The sequence below is a fragment of the Hoplias malabaricus genome, chromosome X2, assembly GCF_029633855.1.
Source record: "Hoplias malabaricus isolate fHopMal1 chromosome X2, fHopMal1.hap1, whole genome shotgun sequence".
NCBI lineage: Eukaryota > Metazoa > Chordata > Actinopteri > Characiformes > Erythrinidae > Hoplias > Hoplias malabaricus.
The window spans coordinates 3,909,188-3,934,001 of NC_089819.1; the positions used below are offsets into that span (position 1 = coordinate 3,909,188).

General features: G+C 37.9%; 1 protein-coding gene across 1 annotated transcript; it reads right to left on the minus strand.

The window, feature by feature from the left end:
- On the minus strand, positions 1-6,735 carry LOC136676781 (chemerin-like receptor 1). The gene is made up of 2 exons (XM_066653999.1): positions 6,674-6,735; positions 1-1,382 (listed from the first exon to the last, which is right to left on the minus strand). The coding sequence occupies exon 2, from the start codon at positions 1,372-1,374 to the stop codon at positions 403-405; it is 972 nt and encodes a 323-aa protein (XP_066510096.1). The 5' UTR covers positions 1,375-1,382; positions 6,674-6,735; the 3' UTR covers positions 1-402.
- Positions 6,736-24,814: the final 18,079 nt, after the last annotated feature.

The window sequence follows — 24,814 nt, forward strand, 5'->3', positions numbered from 1 at the left end:
AAATTAAACATTATTATTATTATTATATATACACATCTAAGCAGTTTAGAATTCTGTCTCAGGCAAATTTTACAAAGCAGCGAATGAGTGCACAAAATTATTTTAATTTGAATTTTTGGCTGTTTGTGCATTGCTCTACTTAATGACCCCCTGATCCAGATTCTTGGGTAAGCGTTGATTTTGACTTATGGATCAAAATGAATGACTATGATGACCAAAGCTATGTCATTCTGGTAAAGTAACAAGGACCTACTTGCCTTATGTTTGTCAATACATGTCAGGCTCTGCTGGTGCTAGTAAAAACAAAGCACTAATATGACTGGGGATGTTTTATAACCTGCTTAGCTAAAAAATAGTTAATTAAAGGTCTGGTACACTGCCTTCCCCAAAGCTGACAGGGGTTCATTGGGTTGTCCCCTGGTCTTCCTCCTCCACTGCGTTCTCAATCTTGGACCATAGAGCACAACATTTATTCTTTGAGTCCTTCCCTATGAGCGCATAAATGAAAGGGTTCATACAGCTGTTGGCGGTGGCAAAAATGGCACCTAATACTTGTCCAGTTTGGAGAATACTCTTGTCTTTGTAATTGTTCAGTTCCATCAGAGCGATAATGTGAAACGGCAGCCAGCAGATGAAGAAAGTAACAATAAGTGCCGTCATGACCTTGAATGGCTTTTTGGAATTCGCTGATTGGTTGATCTTCAGCTTCAGTATGATGACAAGGTAACAGGAGATAATGATCAGGAACGGTACCAGAAACCCCACAATGAATCTGAAGGAGACTATGACAGACTGGCTGCCTTCAGGGTAATTGTTGTAGCAGACATTTTTCCCTTGATGAAATGTTACTTCTCGAATAAACACAGAGGGTGAGCTACACACTGCTGAGATGATCCAGGCTAACACGACGATCACAGAGGCCTTTCTTACGCTGCGCTGATTCTGAGCCCAAACAGGAAACATAACAACCACGCAGCGGTCCACACTGATGATGACCAGCAGGAAGATGCTGCTGAACATGTTGAGGAACATCACAAAGGAAGTGAACTTGCACATGTGGAGCCCAAAGATCCAGTCGTCTTTCACCAAATTAACAACACCGAAGGGCAGAAAGGAGCAGAACAGGAAGTCAGACACAGCCAGACTCAGGTACCAAGTGGTGTTGACTGACTTCCTTAGTTTGAAGCCTGCAATCCAGATCACCAAACCATTTCCAGCAACTCCCAGGATGAAGACGATAACGTTGATTATTGCCAAGTAAATATAGGATGAATCTCTATCAGTTAGTGGAGGTGTAACTGGGTCAGCAATATTTGTGTAAGTATTATAGTCATAGTCAGGATAGTCTGGCTCCATCTCTTGGGTTGAATTCATGATTTGGTCTGTAAAGCAAACAGAAATCAGAAATGTTACTGTAGTGCTAATTTAAATTATGAGCTTTCAGTGAAGACTGAGGTTTAGCTTCAGAAATTTGTATTCTTGAATGAAATGCAGGTTTCAATGGTACACAAACTCCAGATTCTAGTTACGTTAATAAAAGGCGAGACTTTCACATGCCCATGTTGGATTTTAATTTTTGGGATGGAAGTATTCTGAAGAAAGATTTTGAGTAAGTGAATATATTAAACTTGTCTTTCTGTAGCACTTTTGGCGTATACAGTTCAGTACGGTACTCCAGCAACAGAATTTGTGAAGCTGACGGTAAATGATTTGTAATTGCACAAAGGCACAGGTCTCAGCTGATAGAGGGGAAAAAAAACAGCTTGTAGTAAAGTTTAGATGAACTCTGCTACTTTCTAGCAGTCATCTGAAGCTCATATTTATGGCTTTGATGCACCAGAGCAGTCTTTGTCATTGCTAAATAACTGAAATAACACTGTTTACAAACAAATGATTCAGTTGGTCTCATTGATGGGGTAGGACAGAGGCTAATGGGCCAGTATCTTTGACAGTGGGGAGGAGATTTCTCACCTGTGTTTCACACCTATCTCATGAATAGTCAATGTGTGAGCCAGAGAATAGTGAAAAATAATGTCACATCACATTCATAACAATATAGAAGAAAAACTAATAAAAATCATGGAAAGCTGTTAACACCAGTGTGTAGCCAACACCCATGTCGACAAAGTTCAGGGCTCTAAAGAAAAATTCATATATGTTTACGATATAATTTTTCACTACATATAAGCACGTTTGAAAATTGATTTTTGGGAAGTCCATGTTGAACAAAAAAAAAAAAATAAATAGATGACTGGCATACAGACTTCTGTCACATTATTGTTGCTGGGTTTGTTCTGAATATTAGCATGTGTAGCTTTTTGTGAACAAACCTTTTAAGATAGGTGAAATTTATTAAAATATCAAGGCATGACAGATCACCTCAGACAAGGGTGAAAGGCCTTAGACTCCAGGGTGATAAGAGAAAGCAAGAAAATTAACTTCTCAGGTAATGGAAAATTAATACAGATTAATTAATCTATGTGTTCCTTGTTATAAGGGGACTTTTTATTAGAGGTTAGATTTAGAGAAAATATTGAAACAATGACAAATTACCATTGCGGTTTACTTTGTTTTTTACGGTGGTAATTCTGAGGTGCAAGTTAGTATGTGTTACATTAACATTTGTTCTTTATTTCTTCTCAACCTGTGACTCTGAGGCCAAGTGAAGGAATTCATATTTCCCATCCACAATGATATTCATTCTATTATCATGATATTAACTTCCTGTTTGTGGCACACTGGTATATGGAAGGGGGGAAACTTTTAAAGATAGGTGGTGTCCATGGTGGCCATTTTGGATCCAACTTTTGTTTTTTCAATGGGAAGAGGGTCATGTGACATCAAACTTATTGGGAATTTCACAAGAAAAACAATGGTGTGCTTGGTTTTAACTTTATTCTTTCATGAGTTATTACAAGTTTCTCTTTGTTTGCAACCATTGACATGTCGTGGTTCAGTGTTGGATTTGTCAAAATGTGGATGTATGAAAACTGTCACTAATGAAGAAACATCAGTGGCTGTCCTAGCTTCATTCAGCAAGAGCCCACAGCCTAGCACTCGCCACATGTCACTGGAGAGTGGCATCAGTCGAACATCCCTTCAGCAGATATTAGTTACTCACAAATGGCATCCTTACAAACTCCAGCTGCTGCAGCATCTCAACAAGGATGACCCAGATCGGCGCACTGAATTTGCAGAATGGGCAAAACAAAAATAGGAACAGGACCCCCAGTTTACACAGAAGATTCTGTTCAGACAAACTTTTATGTGAATGGTGAAGTTAACAAACAAAACCACCGCTATTGGTCTGACACTAACGCACATTGGATAGATCCCTCCAAGACCGTTGGAACAAAAAAATGTATGGTATGGTGTGGTATATGGGGTACAAAGTTAGTGGGCCTATTCTTCATCAATGGAAACCTCAAGGCCACTGGATATGCGAAATTGCTACATGATGTGTTTCCCTCTTTATGCACTGAAGCTGAACATTCCCTGAGTTTTTCCAGCAAGATGGTGCACCACCACATTATGGGTGTCAGGTCCGAGCATTCCTAGATGACAGTGGCATTTGCTCTAAGACTGCAAGGGAAGCTCAGCTTCCTCTAAAATGTCAAAATATTAGTGATCAAATATATACTGTTGTGTGTACATGTCATTGAATAAATATGCACTACAACGTGCTCAACTTTTGTTCAGAGTCAGCTTCTTATCACTGGTAAAGACGTGGCTTTCCTCTCAATCATTCCCGCAGCTTCACAGTGCTTTAAACAGTGAGGACGCTGAGCGTCCACGGAGTTCAATAGCGAAGCAGCGAAGTGCAGCGAAACGAGACGAGTCATTGGATAAATGCTGGGCTTTGTCCCGCCCATCGAACGCTCAGCGTCTCTGGGGGTCTATGGGGCAGTGGGCTGGCCTCGGCTGGCCCGGACGCTCAGCTTCTGCATGATGATTGGATGATCTGTCTGAGGCTGAATCCCTTTTTAATTGACAGCGAAATGAGCGAATCAGCGATACTTTGGTGTAGAGATCTGTGGGAGCACAGGCGGACACACTTCACATGGGCCAAGGCCGTTTAAGCAGCCTAGCTCTGCTGGCCATTGAGAGGACACTAGTCAAGTCCCTGGAAAAGACGCCTTTTTGGTACGACAGGGTCACAGATCATTTTCTTGAAAAGGAACGGAGGGTAGAATTTACGTATAAATAAACCGACACATTTTATGATGTAGGCCGCAACTGAGCTTCCCCTCCTTGAAAGACCAGCATCCGCCACTGCTAGAGGAACAGTTTCCTGGAAAGTGGATTGGTCTCCCGATCTGACTCCCTTAGACTTTGAACACATTTTATAAGGGATCAGAAACTTGTAAATAACTCATTAAAGAATAAAGTTAATGATGTGTCACTTCCCATTGAAAAAACAAAAGTTGGATCCAAAACAGCTGACTTCAAAATGACCACCATGGTCACCACCCATCTTGAAAATTTTCCCCCCTCCCATATACTAATGTGCCACAAACAGGAAGTTAATATCACCAACCATTCCCATTTTATTACGGTGTATCCATATAAATGGCCCACCCTGTACATTAATTCTATTTAATGCCAACATTCATTTTACCTACTGCTATATTGAAAAAAATATAGTTTTGTTGGATTGTTGGGTGTGGCTAAGTTCCAGAAAAAACTAGAGCACCTGTCAGTCCAAAATCAGTTGACAGGTGGAGATTCAAGATAATTAAACATCTTAAGACCCACTGTCTGACCCCAGAAGCAAAAGAAACATGAAGCAAAAGCAAAAGAGAGATTCCCGAACAAAAGACCTATTCAGCAAAATCCACAAATCAAACAAAATTAAAGCAAAATGCAAAGGAACATTATTATTGTTTTGCATTCACATTATATACTTTCTCCTCTTGTTTCTAAGAAATGTGTTTGCAGATTTTATTAAAAAACACAAACAAACAAACAAACAAAAAAAAAAACTATTGTGCTCACCACTAATAATAGTGCACATCCATTTTAAGCGGAACTTATCAGTAAAGATTAAAGTGTGTGTACATACTTTGGTCCAGACAAAACGTACTGACCCAAACAGCAAAATAATATATTGTTACATTTTTGTCATTACTGACAAAAGTGACACTTTGAATGTACTTCATTTTATTTAGAGTTACATAAAATGAAGTTATCTATATACAGAGCCATAACCTAAGTAACATTTGACACATTGTTTTGACTAGCATTAACACTTTCTATGAAAATTATAAAATTTATGTCAAATATATGGTCAAATGGACAGAGTCCCAACTCTTCAGGTGGTCTCAATCAGCTTGCTTGATGCACACCAGAGTTCACATAAACAAATCACACTAACAGAGAAAACAGAGCAGGCTTCATTTTACTGGGGCCAAGGCTGACAAGTATGAACATACCCATACTGGGCTGTATATACATCAGCCAATGTATGAAGTAATAGACAATGATGCTCTACATCAGACCATAACTTTACTATGGACCACATACACATAGATATGGCCAAAAATTTACTGGATGCATTTGTTATGAAATAGCTGAAGTAAAATCAGATTCTGACCCACCCAAAGGACACTTTAAATGTCCTTAATATTTTATATCAAAGGCTTGCATAAGTGTTTCTTTGCTAAAAAAACAAACAACAAATAATGCTAACATTAGAATAAACCTAAATAACATTATTCCAGTAAGTGTTATATTCTGTGTGTGAATGTGTTTGTTTAACTTTTTCCAAATCTCTCCTCGTGGCAGTCCATATTATTATTTATCATCCCATCCCTAGTTTTAACGATTACTAAATAATGATTTTAAATTATGTGTGCTGTTGATTTAACAAATTAATGGCATTCAAGGAGAATCTGAACAAATCATTGTTCTTCAAACTCAATCACACCTACTACTTTATAGAAAAAAAACTTATATTTCTTATTTGTTTTATATTATTATTTATTTGTATTTACTGTGATTACTGAGAAGACATTAGTTTAAATATATATAATTATATTAGGTGCCTAACACGTCTGCACAGTACTTGTGTGTGTATATGGAATTCTGTACATATTTATTTATTTATTTATTTTAAACATGTACTCATTTTGTAAAATTAAATATCTGGATGTTAAACATTTAATTTTATGCAGCCATTGCAAAGTAAATTAAACATGTCATTTTTTGAGTGTGCATTGGCAAACATAGTGCTAAGAGAAAGAGGATTGAATGAGAATGGGGAAGGACATAAATGACTAAAGCTAATGGAATGTGAAAATGGACCAAGAAAAGCAATGCTACAAAAGATCAAAACTGTTCTCAAAGTATGGGAAAACAGTATCAAGTCAGAAGCACAGACATACAGAATTACCGAATAACAAAATCAGGAAGATAAAAATAAAGAGCACACAGCCACTGCACATACAGCGTAATGTAGTACAGAAAGAATGAGCTGTATATTTCGACATATGGAAACTAAGATAACTATTTTAGTCATTGGACAAATAAATACATAAATAAATAAAATTGTTAAAAATCATGCATAAGCCATATTACTATATTGTAAAATCCATGACATTATAACATGCATATTAATATAATGCATTATAATTAGCAAAACAAAAACACTATCTGCAAAAAGCAATGTTCTTACCACAGACAAATGAAGCAAATGAAAATTACAATAATGAGTAGTCTGTCTTTCACTTGCTGGACTGAGCTGTTTAATGAGTTCTGTGTGCGCAGCAACACAAATGCTAGTGGCAGGAATGCAAGACCCTCCCCAACAATTTTTGGACCCATTTCCAGTATCTCAAACCAAGGAAGTCTTTATTTACAGAGCAATACACAACATTTAACTGATACTATTCAACAAAAACAACACATTCAGTCAGTATCCAGTCATTTTTGTATCACAGATATGTGATACAAACCTATTTCTAGAAAGATTGATTATTTTTAAAGTAAAAATTGGGAGAGGTTCACCTTTCTGTGAAACACTGAATGGGCACATAGTGCAAAAATAGTGCAAAAAGAGCGTATGGAGTGAATTTTGTGTCAAAAGTTTTACAAAAGCAAAAATAAATCTGCAAGCAAAATTCCTAGAATCAAGAAATTCATTGGTAACTAATAGGTGCTCTGAAACTGCCACTGGTAATTAGCCATGCCCATCCCAACTTTCATGCCTTTTGAAACATGGCAGAATAAGTTTACCCACAGGGATTAAAGTTCCCTTGATAGCAAGGAGACGGCGGACCACCATTTTATACAAAATGCCACATTTTAGCACTTTTCCATTCACAGTCCAATTTACAATTTTTTCATTCATTAGGTTCTTTTGTTAAACTTTATAAATAAGATTAGTAAATCATTTTAATCCAGCACAGTGTCAACATTTTTAGCATAATCATTTTATATCAGGCTTATACTCATTTTTATGTCTCTTATAGTTGTTGGTAATATTTGTATTAGATTGTTTTCCAGAATAAAAGTCTCTGTGAATTTAAAATCTGTTTGAGGAGATTAAAAATGAGTTATATCCTGTACAGGGCAGTAATCTCAGTGGTCCGATGTAGTGATGGGAATTTCGGCTCTTTTGGGGGAGCCGGCTCTTTTGGCTCGGCTCTTCATAAAGAGCCGGCTCTTTCGGCTCCTAAATGGCTCTTTGTTTTACCACATATTTCCACTGGTACAGAACAATATTACCTACATTTCACATGACTATATGGACAAAATATTATTGTTCAATATTAAAAATAAATAGTGTTGCAATGGCCAATTGTTTTTATGGCTGTCACTGATTGCACTCACACATTCAATTGAATAAATAACTTTAAATAATAAATTTAAATTATAAATAACTTTACATTTTTATTTAAACATCTTAATGAAAAATCACTTGTAAACTCTGAAATATAGCCAATGGAACCCCAAAGGTAGGTGTTACAAAATAGCTTATTAAATTAAATAATCATCCATTTCTGGGAAATAAACAAATACTCTGCAAAGTGCAAAACAGCAGCATTCAACGGTAGTGATTTAAACAACCACAACTCAACAAACATTTAACTGATTTAACATCTTCTTCAACTATTTTTTGGAAGGCAGAAGTTTCCAAGTGTCTCAGCTCGGAGGGTTGGAGGGTTGGAGCTTGCTTGTTGTTCTCTGATTGGTTGAATGACAAGCCTTAGGAAAAAAATGGCTCGGTCTTAGACGGGAACCGGCTCTCATCGTTCACTTACAAGAGCCGGCTCTTTGAACCGGTTCGTTCGCGACCGACACATCACTAGTCCGATGTTGGATCAGCAGTGGTCTACAGTCAGTGGTGTGCCAGCCTTTTTATTCCAGTGGACCGATATATGCTCGCTTTCTGGGTCTCCTTCGCTTCGGCAGAGGTCCATCACAATTGTTACTTGCTCAGTTGTGTAAAGCTGTGGACAGTTGCTGATTTTCTGTCTGTTTTAATGTGCGTTTAAAATCGTGCACATATCTAAACAAAAGAGGACTACAATGAGTGGACGTTTGCAACACCTACTGGCAGACATTAGAGTTACATCTTTGAAATACAGGAGAAATCACACAGATGAGTTCATGATTGATTAGAAAGATTTCAAGTATTTAATTTATAAAAATTACAGTTCTGGAGAGAGTCATAAAGGGAGGGTTTCTAGAATTCTGTCCATCGCAAACAGCGATTTTCTTTGGATCGGTGCATGACTGAAAGGCTTTAACCAAATCTTGCAAGCACATTTTTACACAGGTGTTTCTCATGGGTGAATATGGTTGGAAGAACTTGCATTTACAGTTTGTAGCTAAGAGATTAGACATTTTAGCCTTGTTTTGTTAGATCTGCAGTCACTTCAGCTGAATGATTATTAGATCCTAGGGAAATAAGCAGGTTAGATTTAGAAGAACCTGTATATATGCAACATGTAGGTAGGTCCCTGTTAAAAACATTAGGTAAGAGGGAAGGCACCCCATCTGTATATGTGTGTTGGTTATTTGGATTTTGTTACTTACAAAATGTATACAAATCAAGGTTAAAAGTGTTGATCTAAAACCAATTTGAATGAAAATGTTAATTATATGTACAGAGGAACTTCATCCAATATCAGTCCTCTTATTCACAACTTTGTAAGAATCAGTCATCGCTGCCTGTATCAATTTAATTCCTTTTTATAGTCCATGGTAGGTCCTACAATTAATTTTTTGTGATATATTTATGTAAAAAAGTTATAATCGAAATTGTTATAATGTTTGTTAGCAACTTTAGACAGGCAGTGGTCTGCCTCACCTAGCAAGCCACGTTAAGTGTTTAAGAATGTTTCTAGCGCTCTACTCTGCACAAAGAGAAGGGATCCCAGTAAACAATTAGCCGTTGATTCAACGTTGAAATAACGTAATGACTGCCGTCTAATCAACGTTCTCTTAAGGTTAAAAATGAAAGTTGAAAAGACGTCCAAACACAGACATTGAAAAGACGACTATTAGACGTATTTTGGACGTCCACAGACGTTATTAATTGGTCCCGAAATAAATTACTTGTATAAAACGTGTTTTGAACGTCCACTGACGTTATCGATTGGTCACCACTTAACTAACTTATTAAGATGGATTTTGGACGTCCATTGACGTTTAAAATATGTCCTTGACGGACAGACTACTTTTAGACCTATTTTGAACGTCCAGGGACGTTCCTTGTTTACTGGGATAGGACAAAGTTAACAGTTCTCTCAAGTTTTTATTTTGTCAGTGCTGACCCATGCTTGAGTGAAAAAAATGAAATTGCAAACGTAGTTATTTCACTTTTAATTTTGTCATGATATTTGCACACAAGTTTGGAAAAAAGAAATGGCAAAATGTTATTTGCATTTTTATTTTATTGTTTTTATTTTAATTTTGGCATTATTTACGTCCCCTAATGACGTACACACGGGTGGGCACTTATGGAATCAGATTTGTGCCAAAAGGAATCACACAAATAAATGAATCTCAAACATAAACATATAACTTGCAAACAATATATCCATCTCTCTCTCAGTTTTGTGCGCGAGTTCTCTGAGTTTTGTGAGCGAGCACTCCCAGTTATGTGCGTCTGATCGCTGAGTTTTGCGGAGCATTTTATGCACAAACCTCTCGCATGGGACTTTGCAGGTAGTACGTTATCGTCGGACTTTGCAGGTATTTCGGCGTTTTAAAACAGTAAATCACAGAGACTATTGACCTGCAACGTGGAGTACGCATGCGCAGTTCAAAATACCTTGGACACCGAGTTGTCACTTAAAAATTCATTAGCCACAGGGAAGGAAACCCTTAGAAAACCCACCCACGCGAGAGGTTTGTGCCAAAACTGCTCGCAAAACTCAGGGAACAGGCGCAAAAAACTGAGAGAGCTCGCGCACAAAAGTCATGGAGCACAAACTCAGAACTGGATATTTTTGTTTGCAAATTATAAGCTTTATGTTTGAGAGAATTTTTTTGTGCGATTCTTTTGGGCACAAATCTGATTCCATAGTATGGGGAAATTCCTCGTGGGAGTTCACGTGCTCCTTCTCATGGGTGTCACTTTTTTATTAAGCCAATCATCAGCCAGAGTTAACTCTCTATCGTGCTTCTGCAGCCAATGGAGTCACAGTCCCTCCTTCAGGGGTTTATTTTGCAGGCCCTTAGAGATACAGGTCAGTGCTGAAACGACGGTAAATTTACAGCTCTGCTTTTGGATAGAACGACTTGATGAACTGCGCCTCGCCTTGGTGGTCAGCAAGAGTATCAGTTGGGAGGGAAGGGTAGAAAGAGTCGTCAACAAGGACAGTAGCCACTTGCAGCTCACGTGAGCTCTGGCAGATCTCACAGCATTTCATAAAATAATCTATGTCATATTCAAAATAATAAATAGATTTTACAAGTGATCATGACATTGTTGGTAGCTGCCATCTACTGAACATTCAGGGCTTTCTAAGAGAGACAACTGATTTACATTTTAGAGCTAAACGAAATAAAGCCAATGAGGATTAAGCTCTGTCGTTATCGTCCCGCAGCTCCGGGGAAACAACTGCAGCGGTCGGCTCTGTAGCCTGCAGCCACCTCTGAATCGCGAGATTATAGCGCTGTGTCATCGTGACCTAGCGCAGGCGCAGACGCAAGTCGGAGAAAAAAAACTAACCGTCATGCACCACGGTGCCAGGTGAAGTCGAAAAAGCCTAATGTTAGCATCGTGTCTTGGAGAAACTACTGACTTTTATTATCAAAGTCTTTTTTTTTTCACATAAATCTCACATTGGAACATATAATAATTTATACAATCCCCCATTCGAATTTAGAAAGTTGGCAACCGTAGATATGATGGGAGCGCACGGCGAATGACCATTGTGCCCAGCCAGTTAAATACAAAGTGGATGTATGTTTTCAAGCCAGAGAAAAGAGTAAATACCCTGTGAATATACAGTAATGAGTGCAAGCATATAAATAAACAACAGATACCTCAGATGAAGTCCCACTCAAATTATTTAAGCTTCCTCATCGGGACAAAATTTGCACACAAGTTTGGAAAAAATTTTAATTGTTGAATAAAGATTTGTGAAAGGCTGCCCATTCCTTAGGCTTATTTTGCCTGTTCCTGTGTTTGATGCTTGAAGAAACAAGGAAAAAAACATGCTTTAGTATGAGTTTCAAAAAAGAGAAAGAGAATGCTGTAAAGTTTTCATATGCTCACTGATGTTAAAGTCTGCATTTACATGCAGGCAGTAGACAGACAAAAACAGTTTAGAAGCGAGCAGCAGTAGGAAATTCCTCCCTCGTCTCTGGCAGGCTTCCAAAGCACAGAGGGTTTTCCTTTTTCACTGAAACATCCAGGCTCGAAATATGAGGACCTACTAATGACTGTTAAAACTTAGGGCATTCAAGATTGGAAAATTTGTGACAAGTAAACAAAGCCATTCAGATTTTAAATTATGTACTGTGTTATTTACTAACATATATAGACAATAAATCTATACTGCTATGCAAGCTGTACACTGAAAAAGGTTTATTCAAGTTTCATTTCTATAGTGGTGTCCCATGAGATGATAGAATAAAATATCTTCAAAAATGTAAGGGGAGTACTCACTTTTGTGCGATACATGCCTCACACCCTCACATCAGAAAACATCTGCACCAACAAAAATGGCCTCTTGGAACTATGATGGTCTTACACACTCCAGAATATCCTCCTCTCTCACAAAAGCCTGATTGTACTTTCCTGTCCCTGGCCTGTGAACATTTGAAACATATTTTTGACAGATTCTTCTGGACGATTAGGGAGGAAGGATTACGATAATGTTAATCAGTTTGGTCAATCCTGACAGATTTGAGAGATGTAAATTATACAGAACAGGTAAGCCATGTAAGTTATATCTGTACCGAAGCTAATAATCCAGCAGATTACACTGACATTCACCGTGGCAATAAGCCTACGAAGATCTTAATCAATCAGACAGTTTGTCTGATGCAGATCATATCAACTTAATTTCTCCAACCTCTAGAACCTGTTCAGTTTGACTAAGAGCAACAAATTTGTTTCTTTTTATGAAGCATTTTAAAAAGGTACACAGTATATATAGCTATGGTGTTCCCAGACTGGAAATGGGATCCTATACTTTCCCTGAACTTTATCACATTAACGTTTGTCACATTAATCACTTTGGTAAATTTTTGTCTTTTCTGCCACAACTTTGGGTGGAAAGCAGTTGCCAGTGCTTAAATAACATTGAAGGAGCTCAATTCCAGCACAATACATGGTTGCACAACAGGTAGTGTTGTTGTCACACAGATCCAGAGTCCTGTTTCTGTCCAGTTTCCTCCCATGGACCAAAAACGTATATTGGTAGGTGGATTAGCTATTCAGAATGAATTGGATAAATGGTTACAGGCAATGAATGGATGTAAATGTTCTTGAAATTCTGCAGCTTCCTGGTATGCTGTTAATGTCCACAGGTGAGAGAGAGAGGCCCAAAATTTAGATACAAGTTCAAGATATTGGCACAGATAATGATGCTTTGGCTTCAGTGGATATTAAAGCAAGGTTTCTGAAAACATATGCATTCACTAATAAAAACTAACCAATAAGCAATTTGCCCCTTTGGGATAGTTGAAGTATAAACCATTTATATAGTTTGTCAAAGCTCAAGCCTCAATTGACCTCATCATATTATGGACCTTTAATCATATCTTCTATGAACAGTGGTAGAAGCCTAAGTAAGAGACTGCATGTCTGTTAGATTATTTTGGAAGCTGTCCAGTGTTGAACTCTCTTTACATCCGGTATGTGGTCTGCAGGCACCTGGAGAGAGCAGTAGAAAGTGGTTTTATAGTTCAGATTTGGCACACACTCCTATGATTGGGATTGAACAACAAACCAAAAATGGACACATACATTTAACAAGAGATGCTCAGAAATCTACGACTATCGGAAAAATCATCAGAGACTAAGAGGCTGCCATTTTTAAAACAGTTGGACAAGCCAGTCAGTGGTCAGTGAGTGGGTTCTGCTACTTACATAACAGAACAAGCTCAATGATAGATCTATTATAGGGCAACATTTCTTCAAGAGTCAGAAAAACAATCTTATGTTGTTTTCAATTATTTAAGTGGATTGAGCACTAGAACAGAGTCTTCATTTAGTATCAAGCTCAATGAATCTGGATTTTCAAAAAATTGTTTTAAAGTAGAGCTTCATCAGCCTCATCTAGCATATTTGGGAGCATTCCACCCAAATGTATGTAAGTTCTTTTATTAGAAAATCTCTTAAAAAGCACGTATAAAAAAGAAAAACTTGTAAAATTACACAATGAAATAGAATTTGGACAGTATAAAAAACAGTGCTATGTTTACTACAATTTCATGTATCAAAAAGCAATCATTTACAAGGACTTAAGAAATGAAAAACAAAACATCCACAAAATAAAGACAATAATATTAAAAATAATAAATAACCACTATAAGCTTGTCAAACAGAAATCACCAAAGAAATTACAGAAATAAAAGTGAACACTACATTCCACAACAACCCCTCAAATTATACGTCCCTTTCAATAGCAATGCTGAAAGTTTTTTTTTTGACCTAAAAATGTTGGCACTCAACACAAATGACCCATTTAATACATACTACCATTAAAACCACAACTTTTACACGTCTTATCTCTGGCATGTACAACAGTTCACTTCTTCAGCTCAGTTTACTGTAAAGCATTTACTCCAAACCACTTGAATGAAGTACTCAAAGGCTTTAACTTTAAAAAAGCTCCTCATGCTACCTGCATGTGTCCCTGACAGTGAACTGCAAAGTTTGTAGCAGTCGGTGCAGTGGGGAAGCAGGCATGACAATGGCAGATGTTGTTTCTCAAAACACGAGGCAGTCCCACTGCAGTTAAGTCAGAGGTGGAGATAAGGGGAGGCTCGAAGCTGTTTGACAGAGGCAAATAAGGGGGTTCGATCAGGAGGCTGGCAGGAGAGAGTGATCTGAAGTGGGAAACAACTGAATGCGCTGTTTATCCAGAGAAGGGGGAACTGGGAGGCTCGGGGCAGAATGCTGACGATGAAGGGCAAGGTGGGGGCTCGCTGTGGAACCAACCCCTCCCCTCATCATCTACTCCACTTCCCTTCATCAGATACCCACCCCTCCCTCATCATCTACTCCACTTCCCTTCATCAGATACCCACCCCTCCCTCATCAGCCCAATCCCTCCCCTTTGCAGCCATGCTGCTCCCAGACTCTAACATTCCAGCTTGTGCTTTCTCCGCAGGTGTCTTTCTTGACCAGCCTCCCTCTTGATTATCATCAATGATTCAAATTCCTCCTCCCACACACCTCCATCATCCCAACCCCTCCTCATTTTTGGCTGTGCTGCTCCCAGCCACTAAATGTACAGTTAATTCAGCATAGGGTTTGCTGTGGGCAAGCTTCTGCCCAGTGCCCCTGGTGCCTGAGGTCGCCTCACCACTGGATGGCTTCCTTATCATTGATTCTGCCTCTCTTCTGGCATTTGCCTTCCACCATCTGGGCATCTTTTTGTCATTTGAATAGACAAAGGGTCCAACTCATGACTATACTTGTATATAAGTGTAATTTAATACAAAAATATTATATAATAATGGGTCATTTGTTTCCTAACTGCCAGTGGCATTGACCTATAGAAGACTGATGGATTACTAATGAATTTGTACATTTGAAGACAAACAAAGCACTGACAAGCCTTTATGATATTCATGTTGAGGTTTGTATTGCATTGTCTATTGAACTGAGATTTTCATAATCATTTTTTGCCATCTGGTTTATGTAGTTGTATAGTATTAGGTTTAAGCCTAATTCATACATAATTAAATGCCCATTTATTCCAAGGGTAATTTCCTCTTTTACAGCTGCTCCTCTGTTTTTATCCATCTGGACTGGCCATGTCTGCGTTCTTCTCCTACTTCCTCTGAGAAATTTGCAGGTTGAATTTCCTACTGTTTTTCACCAAACAGAGCAAACTGATTAGTTCCATCTGGACTGAAATATTTTCAGGGGTCTCTGGAAAAAAACTAGAACTCATTTGCAAATTTCTCTTTTCTTTATAGAGGCACAGAGCTTGGAGCTCATGCTGAAACTCATGGCAACAAATAATAGAGCTTATCCTGCTCAGTCTGGATTTGGATACACCTAAGTGGAAAAGATGGCAGCTGGCAACAAAACTATAGCAGGCTATAGCAACACAACCCACATGGGAACCCACTGTGTGAGGAATCAATTCATGCCTGCGACAGCCAGCAGGAGGTGAGGACAGCACTCTGGGAGAACTAGAACCAGTAATCACAGAAATTCCATCGTAGGATATTCTGTAGAGGGCTGTACACATTACAGTTGCAAACAGCAGTAATGGTGTTTTTCCCCCAATGAGGAAACATTCACAAACATTCAGGTGCTGAACTCCACAAGAAGCCTCAAAATGTTGCAGTGCAGTAGGGCTGGACAGGGTAATTTTCATCATGTATATATAAATAAATAACAGTAAATAAAACAGGAACATTGAGTGATTCTGGATATGTGTTTAGCTCAAACAATTGGCTGCTTTTCTCCACTGTTCACAACTCAGAATTTTACACGTGTATCATATACCATTCTGATTAGAACCTACTGTAAGCAAACTATAAACAATGACCCTGATATGGGTCTGTCCATTTATCTGTGGCTTAGGTGCTGGCACTGTATTCAGCCACAGCAACCTTAGAACTGAACAGCCCTCTGCAACGCCCTGATGACACATACTTGGTTCCCTTCAAAATGTGGGCTGGTTTACTGGATAACAGCAAAGTTCCAAGAATCAGGAAAGGAACCAATTCAAGAAGCAGAATTCTTGTGGTTTTAATTTGCTTATAGTGTAGGCTTTCAGAATTCCATTCGAGTATCACCTGCAAGTGATAAGTAGGGTATTTCGAGAAATGAGTAAGAATGAAAGTGAAGAAAAGAAAGAAAACAGCTGCAACCACTGATAAATGAAAATAGAACCAATAGAGGAAAAAAGTACCAAGCAAATGTTTTTATGTTGAGAATACTTTTCTCTGTGTGTGTTGTCTATATCATCTTGTTTGAGCATGCCATTCTGGCATTCATTTGTTTGATTTTTCCACATTTTCCCTTCACGCTCTTAACATGTTTAAACTGCTCTCAGATCACACCTTGTAAGTGCTTTGGATGAATATTTCTTTCTTTTTAAATACCCTCTGCCTCAAAAGGTTTTGCTTTCATTATAAATGTCCCTATAAGAAAATTCATCCATCTGATCACAATAATGCTTTCTTCATTATCTTTTACTAGTATGTGGCTTTTGTTCTTTAAAACAGAGCGGCTTTGAAATTGAGAAAGAGTCACATATAAATACAAATGTAAATGCACTGAAGACATATTCAACAATCAAAACTTTTCCCAGTATAATCCAAACTCCTCCCCATGCAGTGTGTCACTGAGTATATCATTTGTGTCTGCGAGGAAGATAACAAGTGAGGATGCACATGGTTGGCAATCTGATGAAACAAAGTGCTTAATAGCAGTATGGATAGATCCTGACAAATGTAGTTAAAGACGGCACGGTGGCACAGTCACACAGCTCCAGGGGCCTGGAGGTTGTGGGTTCGATTCCTGCTACGGGTGACTGTCTGTGAGGAGTTGATGTGTTCTCCCCGTGTCCGCATGGGTTTCCTCCGGGTGCTCCGGTTTCTCTTTGACTCCAAAGTGTCCGTAGGTGTGAATGTGTGTGTGTGTGTGTCTGTGTTGCCCTGTGAAGGACTGGCGCCCCCTCCAGGGTGTATTCCCCGACTTGTGCCCAATGATTCCGGGTAGGCTCTGGACCCCCCGTGACCCTGAATTGGATAAGCGGTTACAGATAATGAATGAAATGTAATTAAAGGTGGCATGATTCATGCAGAAATTTGTTAAACCTTCATGATCCTTTCAACGTTTGGAGTTCTCTCTGTTGTCTTAATCTCCAGATGCCTCTGCCATTTACTAATTTACAAATAGTAAAATAAGAAAACATTCATTGGAAATGATATAATATTAATTAAATAAAATATTTATTTGTACAGTCAGATAAGGCCACTTCAGTAGACAAAATCAAAACAATCAAGAATCAAGCATGTAACACAACCCAACAAACTTCTCATGACAGTTTGGCAAATGGTGCCAATCTGAGGAGTATGTTTTCTGTTTGTATTTGTTCATGAAGGTACACATTAAACAAATTTCTATTAATTGCATTCATTTTTGTATGTTAATTATTTCTCATCTATGACAAAGAAATGCCCACTGAAGTGTTAAATCATACCATCTGTTAGTGTTAATGGATGCATAATTCTGCCCCTAAAACTGATTGGTAATCTGTACCATTCAAAACTGTGTCCTCACCGCGGACACAGCAGGTACAGCATTTAGTTTGGAAAAACCCCTGATATGGACACAAGAGTTCAGAAATGTAAATTGGAGACATACCATTTAGAGCTTGAGTAGCCAACTGAGATGCTCTCCCTTTTTTTCTGGTCCTGGAACCTAGCACTTGCTAACTGGACCTGTTGTAGATGTGATAGAGTTCACTGACTAGTTCTAGTGTATGGAGAACTGCAGCAGTCAATATTTAATGAAGCAACTGCATGGTTTTCTGTTTCCAAGCCTTTAAATAATACACTGTATTTGATTGTTGACAAAAATATTTCTAACCACTAAAACCCCCCACTAGCTTATGATTTATCATGAATTATTTTGCAAAAATTCTTTACATCCAACATTTAATATCCTGAAAGCAGACATGCATAGCTTGCACAGAGCTGATATCATCTTGTTCAAGTAGTAGATAATAGAGTGTGGTCTGCATAGCAATAATATATTGTGTGTTTGGTTTAAATATGAAGAGAAAAAGAATATGGTTTTAAAGGGAAGCATGTAAAGGAAGAAAAATATAGTACCCAAGATTGAGCCATGAGGTAACCCACACATGATTGCTGCTGAGGAAAATGCCAACTTACTCAACTTTACTAAAAAAAGATTCTCCTAAAGTACGACGGCAATTAATGTAGGGCTTTTTCCTTTAAATTCAGTCCCACACAATGCAAAAGAAATTTTGGCATCATTTATACAGTGATAGGAGACATGGTATCTGCAGAATGCACTAAATCTACTTTGATTTCTTTCACTCTGTGCCATGTGCACAGAGAAAACTACCTAGATATTTCTGAGACAATATAATCCTGCTTGAAAATTTTTATAATAGAATTCATCCCTTATGTTTTCACAATATATTTAAATAAATATGATGATTGTATTAAGTATTAAGCAAACACTATATTAACAGATGTATTTATTTATTTATATAGTTATTTCTCAGAAACCATTAGGCTTTCTCTGCAGGCCTGGGAAGCCCATTGTATATACAGTAGTCTTTCAGGATATCCTGTCTTTTTTTTTTTCCTTTCAAGGGCACATTATTTTAAGCGGCACTCTGAATGTTTGTGTGGTCACATCTCAGTCCAGTATGCTAGGCTTTTTGTCTGCTCATGTCTGGATTTTTTAGACAAAAAAAAACAAAACAAAAAAAAAGATGTCCAAATGTTGAACGCATGAATTGTGATTAGGATATTGCTCTATTTCTGCTCCATACGTAGGTAATATTGACTTCTTTTTGCTGTAGATGGAACTGACACTCAATACAAGAGAGCAGCAACTACATGACAGTAAACACAGACTGAAGATGCTACAAAACTAAACCACCTGAGTTACAAATTAGATTCTGTGGTAATTCAAACAGTGAATAAAGACCTACAGACAAGTTCAGCTTCAGCCATGTATAAACAAATTTACAGTTCCACTTTAAAAGACACTGAGTTGCAGAACATATACAAACATGAGAACATTGTTTCCCCACAATTGTAGATGGTGCTTTTAATATAAACACACTATTTCCCCCAAAATATTGGGAAAATGTGAAAAATGTACTTTAAAAACAAAATGCAGTCATGTGCTAAATAATCTAAAACCCTACATTCCTTCATTGTCTGAAACCGCTTACCCTGAATCATTGGGCGCAAGGCGGGAACACACCCTGGAAGGTTGAAATATTACAAAGACATTTTTAATATTGAAACAGAAAGGGGATTTTTTTGTTTCGCTCTTTTTTTTTTTTTTTTTTTTTTTGGCACTGTGATGAATCACCTTTCTGTATAGGTACATTTTTGTACCTTCAAAGCTACAAAAGTGATTTTTCTTCAGACCGAGAGGTGAATATGTACCCTTGAAAGTACCACCATAGTGACAATCATAGGTAACACCACAGTGTTTCTGGGCTAGGGGCCTCCATTATACTGCCATTTTATAATGCACCACTGTTGTTAATGGGTGACAGGTCTGGACCAGCATCCAGACTCTTTATCAAGGAGCCATGCTGTTGTTATCCATGCACAATGTGTATTAGCCTTATCTTATTGAAAATATGTCTTAATGGCAGCATGTGGCTCCAAAACCTGTATGATTAATATTTAATAGTGCATTGCATATGTCCCCCAATCCATGTGCACATATGCACCCCATACTATCACAATGACTGGCTTTTCAACTCTGCATTATAACAAGTCAGAAGGCCTTTATCCTCTTTAGTCCAGAAGATGTAGCATCTATGATTTTCAAAAATTATTTCTGCTTTTGAATTATTTTGAATGAGCTTGGGCCTATTTTGGGCAGTGTTTCTGCGTCCACAGTAGCAGCACCTACTATATTCCCTTCATAACACATCTGATATCACTTGGCATTTGAAAGATTTAAAGCTATAAAATTTTAAAGTGTCTGTTATACGGTAGCTGGCTAATACTAGTGCTATTGAAGACTCAGATGTACAAAGTGTATAACAAACTATGTCAAAATATCATTGTTAATCATGTAAATCACATATAAGATTAGCTAATAAAATTGGTAAAATGTGTTTCTGGTCTAGTCCAGTAGCAGTAAGAGGGAATTTACATCTGTATCACATTTCAACCTTGACAACAAAGACTCGCTGTGTAGGCAGTAAAAAAAAAAAGTTTGGCTGTTTTCCACCTATTCATGGTGAAACTAGCTCCAGATTGGTGCCAGTGTCCATGTCCAATGGGTTCAGGCAGATTTGAAGGGTGCCTGGATGACAACATGCTTGCCTTCAGATGTTCCACCACAGTGGAACATCTGTTCCGAAGAATCTGCAAAGAAACAGAAAATATGGCATAGTTGTAATCTTATCTACAAAGTACAAGTATTTTATTTTATATTGCTAAAATTATGTACAATGCAATAATTATAACAATATCAATAATCTCCAAATCGGGGTCACTGTTCCACTATGCAATGGCACATTCTCTGTTGCGCTGCTTGCTCTTGGGCTAGGGGGCTCCATTATACTGGCATTTTATAATACACCACTGTTGTCAATGGGTGACAGGTCTGGACTAGTTTAGCACCCAGACTCTTTATCAAGGAGCCATGCTGTTTTTATCCATGCACAATGTGTATTAGCCTTATCTTATTGAAAATATGTATTAATGGCAGCATGTGGCTCCAAAACCTGTATGATTATATATATCTATATATATGTATGTATGTATCTAAAATCTGTGAGGTGCATGTTCTCCCGTGTTCATGTGGGTTTTCTCTGGGTGCTCTGGTTTCCTCCCACGGTCCAAAAATACATTGGCAGGTGGATTGGTCACTCTAGTGTCCATAGTTGTGAGTGAATGTGTGAGTGTGTGTCAACCTGGTGCCCCCTCCAGGGTTGGTTCCTGCCTTGTGCCCCCCACACACAAAGCAGGGTGATTACTGTTATGTTCAGAAGCTGATCCGTGACAATAGAAGCAAATTAATTGGAAACCCGTTTTTATATCACTGTGTAGCCTTCCCCCAAAATTAAAGCATTATGCTTCAACATCACTTTGCTGCAGTGTGAATGCAGTGTTAGGTATGACGTATGAGAATTAAAGGAAAACTAGGGAAGATTGAGTATGTTTGTTCCTGGACTCGCGCTTCAGTTGCAGAGTGTAATTCACTTTTGCAGCACTGCCCTGAAATCAAGGGAGAGGCATTGGGTTGTAGGGGTTGGCCCTAGTCACAAAAAAAAATATCCAGCCTTTAAAGACCTCATATTTTAGTCCTTCATAACAAATAATGGGTGAGATGATGGCAAAATATTTCACAATGAATACTAGACAAGAATTCATTAAAAATAATATAAATAAAAGAAATATGATCACTTTATATCAATGACTACACAAGAGCAAATAGAAACTAGGCAAGCCTAGTTTAGCTGGACAATTTAAGCTAAAGATAACATTTAAGCTTTTGAACATTTCTAAAACCGAGCACCTTTTAGCAACCTAGTAATCTATACTTGATAAAGGAACAGGGCATTGCTGGGAGTATTTATTACTGACTTACATTTCTATAAAGGTCCGACTGATAAAACGGTGCTGTAACAAATTCACAGTCTCGGTTATTTTGAGTAACACCTCACTCTGGTGTTTTGGTTTTAATAATCCGGAGATTGTCCATGTTCATGTAAAGTTAAACAAAATCTGTGCAGATATAATTTACTCGTCAGAAAATCAGTAACGGTGAGATGTGTCCGTGTATTCTTATTGTTATAGGGACACAAGATGACTTTGTTAAATATAGGGTTTTAGAAAGCAATAGGCTTGGTCACAGAAACATTCTCCAAACATAAAAAAGAGGCTGATAAATATTACCTTAACGTTCAACACTGTTTGAGGCTCCAGGGAAAAAAAACACTGAGCTGCTTTCTGTGGTGGAAGGTGGGCCTACAGCGTTGAATCGGTGAGAGTGTGTCCCAATTCAGCTCTCAACTCTGGCTCCTTGAACACGCATTATTTAGGTCCTAAAAAGAGTACTTGTCCAGGGAAAAGAGGACCTCTGGTCACCACTGAACAGTTCCAAATTTATTTCACGAACTGGAATGAACTAACAACAGACGGTGAAGTGGCACCACCTTAAGTTCTTTCTGTGAAATACGGCTTAATTAACAGTTCCTACTCTCGCATGCATGTTTCAACATTAGGTGTCAGTCACTCAGTAAGCGCATATGCCTCTTCAAACAAAAACAAAAAACAAAAAAACAAACTGATAAATTATCCATTATTTCTGATTCTGAATTGGAAAGTGACAACGAAATATAATGTTTAACAGCAAAATGTCATATATGACATGCTTACCAGAGCACAACTCCTGCCATAATGTTTAACTTATGGATTTCCCTCCAGACATTCGTGTACAGAGAATTGAATTGTGTCAGGCTGGTAACCGGGACAGGGACAGAAAAAAAAAAAAACCTGGTTCCAGGGACCAGGTACCAGCTTTGGCCAGTGGAAAAGCATGGAAGAGCCATGCCAAGATAAGTAGAGTCATGTACATTCCATGCAGTGGTAAAGTGCCATTAAAATCAGCTGCCAAAATTAACAGTACTTCTTTGAGTGATCCTTGTTGTGTTGTGGATTTGAGTGTGGTGCCTTGTTCAGCACCAGAGCTTAGCGACATAGTTGAATGTTTCTGTTTTGAGTCATACTTTACATCAATAAATTCCTTCTCTGCTGCATCAATTCCAGAGAAAATCCACAAACTCTTTTACCAAAGAATATGACAAAATATTCCCCCCACTCATTCACACTGTATTACTATAACCTGGGATTATTTTTACTACTCATTTTACAGTACGTAAAATTTCCAGAATCCTTCCTAAAACAGAAAGGCAAAGCCAAGTTTTTTCACTTTGTACATACGCAAGACTGGTTTCCAGCATGGAAACTGACTAGAAAGCAAGCTAATAGTGAGGAAACATCCCCTGAATTTTTATAAAGTGTTTTTTTTTTTTTTTTCGATTCTGGAACTTTTCCTTTAAGACAGAAAACATGGAATAAAATAAGTTATTTTATTTTGGTTTTTTAAAGGGGACATATACCCCTTTTTAAAATTTGAATAGGTCTATGGGCTATACAAAACATGTTCATGAAGTCCTTTGCACAAAATCACTCTCACATAAAGAGATCTCATCAGCTCTATTTTTTCCTGTTTCAATCGCTTTCAGAATGAGCTGTTTATGGGCTCTGTCACTTTTATGCCAAATCAACTTAGAACTGGGAAATAATTTTTTAATATGGTATGAAACAGTTTCCTCATTTCTCTTTGCCATTTACAACACAGAATAACAACTATAACATCCTACTGTATCCTTCTCTGTTGCTCTTCTGTACTGACTTTTATTAAAATAATTACCATAGATTTTTTTTAACTGCAATACCTGCCGCCATCTGGAAGAAATGTTATGTTGTGTGGCATCAGTGGAAAATGATACACAAGCCCTGTTATCAGTCATTTGCTTGATAAAACAGGATTGACAAACAAAATTTAGAATCAGATAACTGCAGGTAAAAGGCAGGTACTCTGCCTACTGAATTCTTCCACCTTAGCTCTGGCTTACAGCATTATATACCTGAATGTATTTTTTTATTATTATTATTTTTTAGCTACAACACATTTGGCTGTACAGGTGCAGTATTTATTTAAACACAGAGAAATACACAGACCAGAAACAATAAACCCAAGAGACTCAAAAAACCAAAGTCAAATGGCATACAATCAAAAAACTAGGGCACAAGTTGAAATGACACACAAAACAAGACACCTGGAACTAAATCAAGACACACGTCCAAGGGAACACAAGGGCAGGAAGATCACATGACAAAGGGAAACACAACCATTAACCAAAACCAGACAGGGAACAATACATTGCTATTACATGTAGACACATAAGTTGGAATCTGGTATCATTGCCAGTAATGGCAACACTCTCATACTACTGAACAAATAGTGACGACAAATAACACCTGTTATCACGTTAATCACATGGATAGGTCATCATTATGCAAAAGATTTCAAGTAAAAATCGACTCATTGGTATTAAACTTTAATATGGCTGTTTTCCAAATTCCAAATTATTTAGCTGAGAGTAGAATAACACTCTTTTTTTTAAAGAAGAATGCCATTAACACTGCTCACACATTTAATTGCATCCTTTCATCATTTACTGTAAGTATTGCAGCATTACAGAATGAAGCATTACAAATCTCACCCAAGGACTATCATTGATATAACATGGAGTTTCTTCCCAAGTGAGGAGTTATACCGTAGTCTGACAAGTGGAGGGCATTTGTGTTACCCATTGCACTTTATCAACCTAGATTAAACCTAGTTATGAACATTAGG